Consider the following 15,057-nt stretch of genomic DNA (forward strand, 5'->3'; position numbering starts at 1 on the left):
GTTAGGACCAGCTGCCTCTGCCTAACCCTGGGCTGCACCTCTGCAACCCCAGTACCTGTGTAGGCCTTCACCAAGGCCTCAGCCTGGGGGTTTACCAGGCGGGAGCTGCCCTTGCCCTTGCCCTTGCCCTGCTCAGGCACCTTCAGCTCCCAGGCAGCCAGCCCTTCTCCCTCCAGGACTAGAGTGAGACTCCTGCTTCTGGCCCACAGCCCGGCCCTGACTGAGCTGGCCACACCTGTGGTCAGCTACTCACTCAGCTTTTCCCAGCCCTCTCCAGGGCTGCGTTTAACCCCTGCAGGGGCTGGAGCGGGGTGACCACCCCGTTACATGGACCAAAAAGAGTAGTGTTTGAAAATATCCTAATTTGGCCTTTGAAAGGACTGCATAGTCAGCCTTCTCAAGAACTCATTAAGGTCCTGAACTTGCAAATGCTTAGGAACATGCTTATACTTAAGCATATGAATAGTTCAACTGAAGTCTGCAAATACTCACATACAAGGAAATTTAATTCTTGGAGTTGTATATCTCTTGCAAAAATGTTTAAAGTGTATTGTTCTCTCATAGGAACTCTGCTGTTTCCATATCTTAGTTTGAGAAGAACAGTGAATTATTAAAAGTGATTTTTTTTCAATTATTTTTCCCTGTCATGTTTCTATAGATTGATTCAGTTGAGAACTTTACATTGTCTAATACTCCTTCACGGGATGAAGATATCAAGTCTCGCCTCCATTCAAGATCTAGGTCTCCTTCCACAGCTAGTGACATTGAACCAATTGAGGTAATCTCTGTGCTGATGCTTTGACGTTTTACTTACAAACTAAGAGTTTGTTCTGTACAGAAATGACTGCTGCAAACAGAGTTTGTCCTTCTGTTTAGGCTGAAATTCACTCATGTGCAGAGGCTCCATCAAGGACTATGCACCATTTTAAGCCTTTAAACATGAGTTCTCTACACCGCAGGGAATTTCCACTTTAGAGCAAGTTAAATTTTACCTGGGATACATCTGATTGGGCTGGGGAGTACGCAGGAAATGAATTGTTAAGTGCACACTGTCTCTTTTAATAACTCCTCTTTAGTCATGGTATATATTTTAAAAGTCTGTGCTAAAAATTACATTATACTGTAGTCTTCAATAACTCATTCTGAATCACTTGCATAACCATATTAGGGCAAAGTATTAAATAACTAATAATGTGGCCTGTATCATCTTGTTAGAATGTTGATTTTTGAAGGGGAAAATTTAAAGTTGGAAATTAGGACTGATTCTTTCAGTACAGACGAGGCAGTTTTAAACCACACTAAATGAATAAGTCTTTTCTTTATTAACGTAGCAGACCATTTTCTTGACATTTTCTGCTGTGCATCTTAAGATTAATTTTTGCTGAGTTTTTCCTATATTAGTCCTTGTCCCCCATTTTGGTTACTTTTCTGTTGGTTTTTTTTGGCCTTTCTGTTTTAGTCAAGCAGCTTTTGATAACGTGCCTTTGATATCTCACTACTTTTTTGTGGGGTGGTTGTGTTCAGGTTACAGATCATCCTCCACGCTCGGTTCATACACCAGCCATGAGGACAGCATATATTGGATCAGGACTCTCTGCACCAAAGGTACTCAGTCACACCTTCAAAAATTCTGTATAAAACGGGGGCACATTTCATTCCTAAACAGTGGCTTCAGGAAACTTGTTTATCAGAATTTTTTTCTTAGAGTTGCCTGGGTGGTTTGTGTTTAAATTAAACTCCCCAACAAGATGCAAAAGATTGGAGTTGATTGCCTAATGCAAGAGTACATGGAGTTGATCGTTTGCTCTGCATATCTGGTCGCAGCAAAAGTGCCAACTTGGGCCATCTAAAAAGAACAGAGGGAGATTATAGAGCTAGAAGATAATGGAAGAAAATAAATGCCAGAGAACATTGAGGGGAAGATTCTCCCTTTCTTTGTCTTTGGCATGCAGCATGAGACACTTTCAGCTTCTGCTCAAAGTGACTGAGAGATGAAGATTTGGAGATAAAATTCACTACTGGTAAGGAATGATAGTGCAAGAAGCTCCCGACCACTTAACCACTGCACAGGGACACTGCTGCAGGGTTGTCGACTGAACAGCTGTGCAGGGGCGCTATGCTATGAAACTGACTTCACTGGCCAATGTAGGCCCAGCATAGAAGTTCCTTATTTGAGCGAGCTGAGAATGGAGGAGATATGGATTTGTCTGTGCAGATTCAGGAACCTCAGTATCTTTTTTGTAACCAGCACACGGTGACACTCTGACTCTGATTGAAAGAATGAATTCCAGTTCTCCAGCTTTCCTACACTCCACTTGCACAGAAACTCTATATTTGGACTTTATGCCAGTCCCTGGAATTAATTTCACCCTTGGCTGAATAGTTTCATGTATTCAAGCAAGGGTAGAAGAGTTTCTATGGACATTTTTGAAAGGAAAGACTCAAAGGCTTAAATTTTCAAAAGTGGCTGAGTGACTTCGGGACCTAAGTCCCATTTGAAAATGTTACCTATATCTGTTAGCTGTATTTCTGAAATGGTTAATAGAAGTTTACCCATATGGAAATATTAGATAAAAGAAATGCATGTTTCCTCCCATGGCTATGTCAGCATTTTATACACAGATGGGAAACAAAGGTAACCACAAAATAGCAACAAGGTTTACCAAAGTTCCTGCTTGGAGACTGTTATTTCATTCATGTATTCAAGTGCCAGTTTTAAGTTTCTTAACAAAAACTTTTTGAACCTGTGAAATCTTGTGAAACAAGCTTTTTTTCCCTAGAAAATTAGCCTGTTTTTGTGAGCAGTTCACCATTGCACTAATTAATAAGTGATCTGTTCTTGGAGCTGCCTGAAGGGTCATCTTACATTAGGCTGTGCCACAAGCTTTCTAAAATGGGACTTATTTTCTCATCAGTTTCAGTCTGTAGTCAGAAAACTGCATATGAACCAAACAGGCTGTGTCATAAAGATGGATGCAGTCAGAGTCTTTAATTGGTAAATATCTTAAACAGCTAGCGTAACTATAATATTCATAGCCATCAAAAAATATTCAACAAAGGTCTCCCTCTCTCAAATCTTAGACGTTACACACATGGATGTGATATTTTGCATTCAGGAAATGTACTGTAGGAAAATGTTCTGTTCCCATTCCCACCACAGTCTACTCCTCTAGAGGAGATTCTCTTCCTGGGCAGAGTGGGAATAATCTATCTGCAGGAAATATGTGAGGCAGCTTCCTGGGCATCATGTAGAACCTTTTATGAATCAAAACAGACTCATCACACAGACAGTCATTTGTCTCTGCTATCTTTGTGGCAGCATATTTCTCCCTGTGGAGGAAAGGAATATATGCATCGCTTCAGACAGCGCATGTTCCCAGGAGTCCCGGAGAAGGGAACTCCCCTTCAAAATCAGCCTTATGTGGTCTCTTACCTTAAACATTTTACCATTGACGTTATGAAACCACCCATGCCTAGCACTGTAAAGCTGAACTATATCACCCATTCCAGTATTTAAGTCAGAATTTTAAACTATAGTGACCCACCCACATATAACTTTCCTCTTCCACTCACGCCCACTACCCTTAACATAAAGCTTCTGTGACCAGCATTTAAAAAAAAAAATGTTTGCCTGCAACTTCTGAAGGATACTATTGCAACAGGAGACAATTTATGGACTACTGACCTTGACAACCTTCCTTTCAACAGTGGCTGCAAACTCATGTGCTGGGACATGGTCCAAGTTTCCATAGTTAGTTTACGGAGGGTGATAGCAGCAATCCATAAAAATTGAGCTGTTTTAAGACCTGATAAGGACTGCAAGGTAAATTTTCAGCCAAGGAGTCTTGTGCACAGCTCTTGTTTTTAATAAACATAAGCTGAGCTTTTAAACCCACATGTATGCTCTTTTATGTATGGTATGTGAAAAAGTAATTGTTCTTTGTGAAAAGTGTTACCAGAAATTAACATCTGTGTCCATTTGTTTCACAGCCTAAGGCCCACCAGTTTGTAGTGAAATCTTTTAATACCCCTACAAAATGCAATCAGTGCACATCTCTGATGGTTGGTTTAATAAGACAGGGCTGCACTTGTGAAGGTGAGTGTGACGAGTAAATGGGAGCTGAAGTGCTTAGAGTCTTATGGAAGGTGTTATGCAAACTATAAAAGCAGCGTTATTATGTTGAAATAATGCATTCCGTAATTCTAAGGTTTAACTCCTGTGTTGAGTTCTTCGTCTTGCAGCCTGTAACAATGGGGGTTAAGCATTCTGGGCATCTCACACAGAGGATTCTACAGTAAACTGTGTAACTGGGGAAATGACATGGTGTGAAATATCTAGACTATTATGGTTGATAGTTGAAGACAGTTTAGTCATTTATTCTAGATTTAAAATGGCAGCGAGGAAACATGGTAGATGTCAGGTGTGCTGACAACAGCCTGACGTTGGGGAAAATGACAGGCAAGCTGACGCTCGACCCCAATTTTACGCCAAAATAATAGATCTGAAGTTTGCAAGTGCCTCAGTCCTAACTTCACAACTGATACCTCTTTCTCCTTTATATTCCAAACCAGAGTGTTGGAACCGGGCACTCTGAACTTTGAAGAAGTTTGAATTCATATCAGAATCTGGCTTTTCAAGGCCATGTATTTTCTGCTCCTATGAGTAACTTTATTTCCCCCTCTTTCAGTATAGCAAGTTTTATTGAAATAATTCAGTTATTGGCAATGGAGTACACTTCAATCTGCTTTCCATGTATTATTACCACAGCTTTCACATTACAAAAGAAAGGAGATTTTTATATGAAACATTAACTGCCTTTTTTCTCCTCTGATAAGTATGTGGATTCTCATGCCATGTGACCTGTGCAGACAAGGCCCCAGCAGTGTGCCCAATCCCTCCTGAACAGACCAAAGGCCCTCTGGGGATAGATCCACAGAAAGGCATAGGAACTGCATACGAAGGTCATGTTCGAGTAAGTATCAGGAAAGTGGAATTGGTAGCCTGGTGTTAACTTTGTTGTTGTCCCAATCTGTCAGGGAATTAAAGTCTAGCTCTGAATTGTTTTATTGTGTATTGTTTTGTTTTAAAGTTACAGCCTTGGAGACTGAAGACCTCTGATTATTCACAGAACAGTTATAGCATTGGTAGCGGCAATCAAGCTCCTCTCATTCTGCTATGCCAATGTACTTTGAACCTGTCTTGGAGAGACTGCTTCTAGAGTAACAGGCTAGTTCAGCTACAAGTCCAGTCAATCGTTCAGCCCTTCTATTGAGACTAGTGTCAGCTGTGGTGATGGTTTCTTCTGAGGTGGTTTCTTCTTCTTCTTCTTTCTTCTGAGGGCATTGTACTGAGATCACCCAACAGCCATCAAATGTTACCTCACTATCTGGGCTGCATTCCAGCAGGTGAACTAGAGATGTACAAGATTGTTTCTTCTTGTATCAATCCCTCGGTTCCTTTGTTAGGAGTTTGTGGGTGTAGAAGGGTGAGATAGGGACAGAACCCAGGATGTTACAGGTTTTCTGTAATATAGTGTAGCGCTCACATCTGACACTTGGACAGGCTGCTGGGCTGGCTCTCATTTCTTTCACTGTACGCTTCTTCTATTATTGATGCTACTCTTCATTGTCGCTGACAGACCCAATACTTGCATTATGCTCTTTTGAAAACACCAATTCATGAAAAGCTGATCAGTGCTATTTATTTTACTATAGGTTCCTAAACCAGCTGGAGTAAAGAAAGGTTGGCAGAGAGCACTGGCCGTGGTCTGTGATTTCAAACTCTTCCTGTATGATATAGCAGAAGGAAAAGCATCCCAGCCCAGCGTGGTAGTGAGTCAGGTTATTGACATGAGGTAAGCTGTTTAGTGCTGAGTGGGGCTTTCTGTGGAAAACAAGAGACAGCAAATTCTTCATTTTGAGTTCCTTGGAATGAAGGTTACATCCAGGAAGGTTCTGTATCCCTGAGCAATATTTTAAACTGAAGCTTGTTTTCCAGTAAACTTCATGGCTATTGAAAACTTCTAGTTAAGACATCACAAAAATTTGTTCTGGTATAAAACTTACCACACAAGGTCTCAGCCAGGGAGCTAAATAAACTTTTTGTTGTTGTTCTTATACCAAATGTGGTTATAACAACCGATAGTGATTAGTGGCTGTAGCTGAAATTTTGTCTCTTTGGCTTTATAAATAACCAGTGTATGCGTTTCTGTATAAAAATCCAGTGTGGTGTTATATCTCTATACCCAAGAGTTCGTTCTGACACCAACAGTCCGGGGTTAGGGGAAGGGGGGAAACTGGGTTTTGGTTGGCTTTTTTTAACCTAAGTAGAAACCTAATGCAGAATAGCTGGCTAGATTTATCTCTGTGATTGTTTGTGTAGTCAAAAATTGGTTACAACACACTTGTAAGTTATTTCTGCTGATGCTAACTGGAGGATGGAAAATCAAGCTATTTTAAAAATTAGGTCTGGGTGCTATATTATTGTGTGCTTCAGACAATAGCTCTATGTTTACTGAGCAAGCACAAGTAAAATGTCAGGCTTTTGCTCCCTTCTAAATGATATTTGTTGTCTCTGTAAGGGATGAAGAATTCTCAGTGAGTTCTGTCTTGGCCTCTGATGTCATCCATGCAAATCGAAAAGATATTCCCTGCATCTTTAGAGTAAGTATGTATGTTTAAACCTGATTGGTCTAGGCGCAGCTTTGTTAGTATGGTGCAATGGGATTGAGCCACACACACTGCCCTTCGTTTTTGAACTTTTCTCTCCATTGCTAACACGGATCCAGCTCCTCCATGGTAGCAGTGGTGCATAGAATTATTATTCATTATTTGTATTGCCATCGTGCCTGGGAGCCTGAGCCACAGACCAGGACCCGAGAGTGCTAGGCACTGTAAGAGAGAAGAAAATGGTCCCTGCCCCAAAGAGATTACAATCTAAGTAATGTTTCAAGAATATACTTGCACCTTATTCTCATAGTAAAATTATGTTTGGTACCTTTTAGAAGTTCTATGGTCTCCCTTTCACTGAGCTCTTATTTTTGTTAATCTTCTTGAAGTGTCTTTTCTTTCTTTGTTATTCTTTAGTTCTGCAATGATCTTCTACATCTACATTTTCTGACCTTAATCTTCCCCCACATCTGTATTTCATATTATTCCTTGAACCATAATGCATACATTTATTGTATATGTGCATATCTCTGTTGAATATATGGGCTTGATCCCTGCAAACTCCCATTCATGTCAATGGATAGGAATTGAGTGCAAAATATACACATGAGATCTGGATTGTAGATATGAAAGTAGGAGCTTACCTTCATTGTTTTTTTCTTATATTCTTACCCTTTTTCCTAAATGGTTCCCACAAACTTCGACAATGCATTGTTTTATCTTTGTTGCCTGTCTGATTCCCCTCTTATTAACTTCCTAACCATTGCTCTGTTGTTCCATTCCATTTTGTTCCATGCTTTCTCTCCTCTTCTTTTGTTCATTGTGCTGGAACAAAAGAGAAGCCTGAACCACAACACTGGATCCAGAACTATAGGGAAGATCAGGAGTGAAATCCTGGGCCCACTGAAGTTGATGGCAAAATTCCCATTGACTTCAGTGGCCCCAGGATTTCATCCCAGATTTGGATGTAAAGGTACATCTCTTGCTGAAACTCAGCATCTACATTTCCATGTATTTAGGGTCCTCCAAGTGCTAACAGATTACATTATCATTATTCAATGCTCACATTCTGGCCCATTTACTGTACGCATAGTAAATTAAGTCTTTTCTTTAATTCAAAACCAAGTAATGAATTTCTTCCTTTCTGATTTCCTTTTTTGCATAGTATGGAAGGAAGCAGTCCCATGCCATGGCAAGAAACATTTTGCTAGATGTATACTTTGCACTCTGTGCCCAGGAGCTGCAATCTCCCATTACTGCTAGTTATGCCTTTTTCCAAACTTTTTAGAATTCAGCTACCTCCTCAGCTTCATGGCTCCTTCTAATTAGGCAATTCAAGTCTGATTCATACCTTAAAAAGTATGCTCCCTTTGTTGTCTTTGATTTCAGGGCATAATGATTGTGCCCCCTTTTTCCTTTATAATCTTCCCTTTTAGATCCGGATCCTGAAGTGACCTCCCAGTGGTAAGACCCCCACACCCATATGGAGTCCTGTTGAAGTCTGCATCTATGCAGAGATCACTTCAGGATTGGAAGAGTGCCTTACTCCTCTCCAGCTGTTTTCTACTCAGTCTCTGAATTCTAAACAGTTTAGATTCCTTAGTGCTAGTGGAAATACTATAGTGAGTGGTCCTGTAAAATGCATGGGACTAGACTAAATGAGTTAATGGTCTGGGTGGGGGTTGGCCCTCTATCTATGATTCTGTACTTAGCCTCTCCTGATATTCAGTCCATTTTAATCATGGTCCTGGTCCTGAATTCTCATCTATATACATATTCCTTTACTCTTTCTATTTTATATAATGTTTTAATTTGTAAATTTGCAGTTAAAACTTTGAGCCAAATTCTGCATTCCTTCACTGAGCAAAACTCCTGTTGGCTTTAGTCAGAATTTTGATTGATAAAAGATTGCAGAACTTGACCCTTTGCTAATGTGGCCATCGTCAGACTGTCTGGATATTTAGCCCACTTCTTCTTCACTTTAATATTTTTCATTACCTAATAATCTTTCCTATTTTATTTAAATTGCTTCCTCTTTTCTGTGCTGGTCTCTGTCTCTAGCCATCTCTCTACAAATTAAAACTCTCACCCAAACTCACATCCCTATCAATCAGTACATTGTTTGCAGTGTTGTAGCCGTGTTAGTCCCAGGATATTAAAGAGATTAGGTGGGTGAGGTAAGATCTTTTATTGGACCAAACAGTATTTAGTCCAATGTAGCCCATTCCATTGTATAGTTCTACAGTAACTCCTCACTTAACGTTGTAGTTATGTTCCTGAAAAATGCAACTTTAAGTGAAACGATGTTAAGTGAATCCAATTTCCCCATAAGAATTAATGTAAATAGGGGGGTTAGGTTCCAGGGAATTTTTTTTTTTGCCAGACAAAAGGCATTATATTATATACCTTTTTAAATAATTTTAAACAAGCAATTTAATACAGGTGTAAGTTTTAAACAATTTTAAAAAAACAATTTAATACTACAGTCATTACTGCTGAGTATGAAGCTTGGTTGAGATGGTGGAGTCAGAGAGTGGAAGAGGATGGACTGTCTGGCTGCTCCTCTTGCTGTTCTTGCAAGCACAGGCACTGACTTTGCCAGGGGCAGGGGGCTCAACCCTCGGCCCACCCACTCCACCCCTTCCCCTAAACCCCTACCATTGACCCTCCTCTTCTCCCCCCACCACCTCCCCCTTTACTTCACATGCTGCATCCTCGCTCCTCCCCACTCCCTTCTGAACGCTGCAAGCCAGTTGATTGCCGTGGGCACGAGGGAGGGGGGAGGCATGCTGAGTCCTCGCTCCCCTCCCCCCCAGGGCAATCAGCTGGCTTGCAGGGCAGGAGGGAGGAGCGAGAACTTGGCATGCAGGCTCCCCCTTCCTCCCCTGCCTCCTGCCCAGGTCAATCAGCTGGTTTGCACTGTTCAGGAGGCAGGGGAGGGAGGGGGAGCTTGCGAGCCAAGTCCTCGCTCCTCCCTCCTACCTCCTAAATGCTGCAAGCCAGCTGATTGCCCCGGGCAGGAGGCAGGGGAGGGACGGGGAGCCTGTGTGCCGAGTCCTTGCTTCTTCCCCCTCCCTCCTAAACACCGCAGGCCAGCTGATTGCCACGGGCAGGAGGCGCTGAACCACGGGGTCTGCCGGGGGGCGGGAGGCATGTGGGGAGGGGGGGGTGTAGGGAGGCTGCCAGCTGTGGAGAAAGCAGGCAGCCAAACAAAGTAAGAGTGGAGCATTGCACAACTTTAAATGAGCATGTTCCCCAATTCATCAGCAACGTAACAACGAAACAATGTTAACCGGGACGACTTTAAGTGAGGAGTTACTGTATTTATTATTTTAACTTCCCCCATGTCTCACAGAGCTAAAGTGTCAACAAGATGCTTAGATTCCTAATCTGCCACTGAATGACTTGGCCTTGATCATGCCACTGGTAGTATTTCAGAGAATATTTCTCTTAAATTCTGTTACTTCATCCTACTACTTAAATCTTCAAACGTGAATTTCAGGAGCTCCAATCTGCTTCCACGTGTGTCATTGGTTCCAGCATGGACCAAGACTATGAGCTGCTCTTCAATTTTTACCAGCAGCTGGTCCACCTGGGATGTGATGTCACCTACGGTGGGATGCAGAAGGCAACAAACCATGCAAGATTCAGAGTCATGACTGAACACTGTACAGTCTCCATTTCTAAGTACTGAAACCCAGCATTACTGTCTGCCCTTTTTCTGTAACCCGTTCTCTGTCCTTCATCGTGGTTTGTGCTGTGTTCCATGGTGCCATAAGGCTTTACTTCGTTACCCTTTGTCATGGGGCTGACTTTGTCAAAATCCAATTTCTCCCCCAATTGAGAATGCATTTAACAGAAGCATTGCATTTTTCCTCTCCTTCCTTTTTTCCCCCTTGCTTCCTGGTAGTAAAACATTTACTTTTTATTGTTCAGTTTTCAATACCACGTGTTCAGTACCCCCCTCATTATGTCATGGTTCCCGGCCTACTTTTGGAGAGTCCTTCTTAGAAAGCTTCTACATAGCAACTGAAAAAGAACATGAAAAACACAGTAAAGATAGGTAATACATTACAGGGTCCTTCCCACATTTGCCATTCTCCCTCTCATGACTACGTGAGTATCATTTGGATTAAACTTCACAGTTACTGGGAATGTAGAGGAATTAAATAAGTATATTTCTCTTTGAGGCTGTTCAAATTCTTTTCAAGTACTCTTATTCAATACAAAAAAGAAAGTGTTACCAGGAAATAGAAGAAAAAAATAAATAAAATGAGCTAGATTAGGGTAAAAAAAATCAACTGTAGCCCAGTTAGAGTCAGTTATTTACAAGGAATCACAGAAGACTACACACAGGCATTGTCTCCTGAACAAACCCACTTCCTTGGGGGAGAAAAACATAAAACAAAAGTATGCTTCTCTGTGGAGACTTTTTCTTAGGGCTTTTCCTACTTTATTCTCCAGCAATTCACAAAGTAACATCAACAACTGCTACTCTAAATCCATTACAGACAGCCCAATTAAAACGGAACATGTCAAATGCAAGTTTTCAGCTGATCCCACCCCAAACAAAAATAAATAAAAAAGAAATAGAAGATACTTTGCTTATCTGAGATCTCTACTCTCACACTTTTTATTAGTGTCTCCTTGTCTTCTCCAATGTCTCTTCACGTCACAATCTCTAGCAGTAAACTAGCAACTCCATACTTCTATGGGGTCAGTGATATTCTCACGCTTGACTTTTTAGTGATTTAGGTAGAGTGAATCATAAAATACTTTTTAGAACAGATCTTCCAGAACTTTCTCTCATTCAGTCTTGTGAGTGACTAATAGGATTTGTTCTACAGGGAAACATAGAAAGCATGTCAAAGCAGGAAAAAAACAAACAAATAATAGTGAATATTTTAATATAATTTAGAATTCGACTGCTGGATTAATTCTTAAAAAGGTTGAGTTTGATACTGAGTGCAGTTTCAAGTCAGAGATGGTTTTTCACTTTTACATGTAATCAAGTGGTCTAGCTATTTGAAAAGTTTCACAGGTCTGGGTTGCTCATGCATCGTTCCCATTACATTTAATGTTAACAAAAATTGTAGGTGTGTACCAAGTACAGAATAGACTTTCAGAAATACTTGCTAAGCATGTTTTTCGTTTATAAAATGTCTTAAGACATAGATACCCTAAATAATTTAGAGTGGAAATCTCTGAATTATATCGCTAACAACAAATCCACTTAAAATGAAATTTTCTTGGTTCAGTCACCTTCACTAGGTTATTTTTGCATGGATTTCTGATGCAGAAACCCAAGTTTTCAGTTGATTGAATTCAACTCAAGTCAGTATCTAATGAAAAGGATATTGATAGCCATGGACTTATGTTTCAATAACTAATGCTTTTCCTTTGTTTCTTAAGCATATCCATTTAAAACTTTTTCAGGTTACAGCTTCCCAGCTTTCTGCATCCAGTAATAAGTGTTCGATCCTGATTCTAGCAGACAGTGAGAATGAAAAGAGCAAATGGGTAGGAGTGCTGAATGAATTGCACAGGATTTTGAAGAAGAACAAGCTCAAAGACCGATCAGTCTATGTTCCCAAAGAGGCTTATGACAGCACCCTCCCTCTCATCAAAACAACCCAGTCAGCAGCAATCATAGGTATGAAGTTGATAATCTGCCATAAACACATCTTGGGTGTTACTGGACACAGTTTACAATGTTAACACTTCCTGTACTCTCCTTTCTTCCTAGGCAGTGCAACAAAACTCTGTCGCAGGAAATTATGATGAGCCATAAATGTGCATCTAGATCTTTTTTTAAAATGTAGAGCAAGCTGGTTTGTAAATTAGGCGAGCCAAAAACTCTAAGGTGCTGTGTTAAGGTTGCATTCCCCCGTGAAGGGCTGAGTTCAGATCCTACCTGTGACCATCTATATTTCTGACACATAAATGCTAGCAATATTGGCTCACTCTAAACAAAAGAGAGATCAATTCAGTCCCTTTGTTTCCTCCCACCCTCTGAAAATCTAAGAAAAATAAAGCTTCTGTCTATGACTTCTGCTATTCCAAGATAGATGTTCATACACTTTACTTAAACAGCAATGTCAATAAAATTTTAGATTCTAGCTGCAAATAATTAATTCCCATTTATTATGTTTATTATTAATTGTGCCCCTCAACATGTATTAACTTGGTTTTGCACATGCAAAATGAGTAATTGCATGACCAAAAGCCACATGTGCAAATAATGGATTTGCACATTCAAAATAGCGGTGCTTGTAAATCCCATTTGTGCAATTGAAGCTAAATCCTGAGACTCCCTTACTCAGTTTTTACTCAGGCAAATTTCCAGCGAAATCTATGAAACAAATGGGAATTTGCCAGAGTAAAGCGGACTAAGGAAATCTGGGTTAGAACATTAGGATTTGGCCCTTCAGGAGGCCTGCTCAGACTCTGGATCCTAATGTATGCAATTCAGCACAAAAGTAATCTTGGGTTAAACAACAGCGTGAAATATTGTTTGGATAGAAGAATTACCCACAGAATGAGGTCAGTAACCCTCTCTATTGGCTACTGAATCACATTTGTTGAGTATTTTATGCCATATGGCAGTATGGATGGTACTATGAGGAAGTGTGGTAGGATGTTCAGTGTTTCTGGGAAATCCTTAAGAGCATTCCTCCCTACCCTCTTTCATAATTAACATCCCTGTGGCTAAGGAGTGGGCATGATTTACATTGTATTGTGTGACCACAGCTCCTTACCTAGCCAAAAGTAGCACTACAGAGTGAGTAATACAGAACTTCCTTCACCACTTTATCATCTCAGGACTGAAGATACAGCTTCCATTAGCACTCCTGTCCTCTGAAGTAAGAACCTAGGACAGAGACACAGTCTGGATCTATTACATGCTAATGCCCAGCATCTGTAGTTTGATTATTTAAATTTGATATTTTATTTGTTCACTGCAAAGTCAGTACTGTGCTTAAGTGCGCTGAAAAGTTGTTCTGTATAATGTTACATAGTGACATTTCTACTAGCATGAGAAATAGAAACAGGCTGTGATGTGTCTTTCAGCTTTTTCTTATGAAAGAAATAAAAAGGGAGGCTACCAATGTATTTTGTCTTCATATAATTTTTTGGTTTTGGTTTTGGAAGACAGGATTAGAATTCAAAATGATCTTGACAAACTAGAGAAATGGTATGAAATAAATACGATGAAATTCAATAAGGCCAAATGCAAAGTACTACACCTAAGAAGAATAATCAGTTGTACAAATACAAAATGGGAAATGACTGCCTAGGAAGGAGATCTGGGGATTATAGTGGATCACAAATTAAATGAGTCAACAATGTAAAACTGTTGCAAAAAAATGTATTAGCAGGAATGTTGTAAGCAAGACACAAGAAGTAATTCTTCCACTCTACTCAGCATTGATAAGGCCTCAACTGGAGTACTGTGTCCAGTTCTAGGAACCACACTTTGAGAAAGATGTGGACAAATTAGAGAAAGTCTAGAGGAGAACAACAAAAATTATTAAAGGTCTAGAAAACATGACCTACAAGAAAGGTTGAAAAAATAATTTGTTTAGTCTGGAGAAAAGCAGACTGACATGATCACAGTCTTCAAATACGTAAAAGGTTGTTATAAAGAGGAGGGTGTTTTCCTTATCCACTGAGGATAGGACAAGAAGCAATGGGTTTAAATTGCAGCAAGGGACATGCAGGTTAGATATCAGAAAAAATTTCCTAATCGTATATGTGGTTAAGCACTGGAACAAATTACCTAGGGAGGTTGTGGAATCTCCAACACTGGAGGTTTTTAAAAACAGGTTAGACCAACACCTGTCAGGTAATGCTAGATAATACTTAGTTCTGCCTCAGTGCTAGATTATTTTTTGGGGAGGGACTAGATTATTTTTGAAGTCCCTTCTAGTCCTACATTTCTAGAATTTTATGATTTTCTATAAGTGACAGAACTTCATGTATTAACATGTATCTGCTTTATGTCCCTCTTTTGAAGCAGTGTCCAAAGAGAAATGCCTCACCTTTTTTTATTTGTTTTTCTTTTAATTTTGTTTTGTTTTGTTTTTTTACTATCTTAGATCATGAAAGAATAGCTCTGGGCAATGAAGAAGGGTTGTTTGTTGTGCATGTCACCAAAGATGGTAAGATATAATGAATTGTATTAATTATACTAATGTTCAGTTTGAGTAGTCAGAAAAATGACACTCTAAACTTTGTTCTCTTTCAGTATCTTCTAGATCGAATTTTCTAAGTTTACAGTTCCAAAGATGATTTTAATAACTGCCAGCTGTGTAGCTTCCACATGGGAGCTGATAACCAAGCTGTTCTATGTTGTTTCTGCCTCTGGCATCATTGCCGGTAATAAAG

General features: G+C 40.1%; 1 protein-coding gene across 4 annotated transcripts in view; it reads left to right on the plus strand.

Moving 5' to 3' along the window:
- Window positions 1-15,057, plus strand: part of CDC42BPA (CDC42 binding protein kinase alpha) — a 319,972-nt gene that overhangs the window by 271,343 nt on the left and 33,572 nt on the right. For all 4 annotated transcript variants that reach the window (XM_084624867.1, XM_084624865.1, XM_084624866.1 and 1 more), the window contains exons 23-30: window positions 659-778; window positions 1,525-1,605; window positions 3,991-4,096; window positions 4,837-4,973; window positions 5,716-5,855; window positions 6,582-6,663; window positions 12,106-12,322; window positions 14,769-14,831. In XM_084624867.1, the coding sequence (XP_084480993.1) occupies window positions 659-778; window positions 1,525-1,605; window positions 3,991-4,096; window positions 4,837-4,973; window positions 5,716-5,855; window positions 6,582-6,663; window positions 12,106-12,322; window positions 14,769-14,831 (946 nt within the window). The remainder of the gene's footprint in view (window positions 1-658; window positions 779-1,524; window positions 1,606-3,990; window positions 4,097-4,836; window positions 4,974-5,715; window positions 5,856-6,581; window positions 6,664-12,105; window positions 12,323-14,768; window positions 14,832-15,057) is intronic.

Source organism: Lepidochelys olivacea (genome assembly GCF_965140295.1).
Source record: "Lepidochelys olivacea isolate rLepOli2 genome assembly, chromosome: 3".
Lineage (NCBI taxonomy): Eukaryota > Metazoa > Chordata > Testudines > Cheloniidae > Lepidochelys > Lepidochelys olivacea.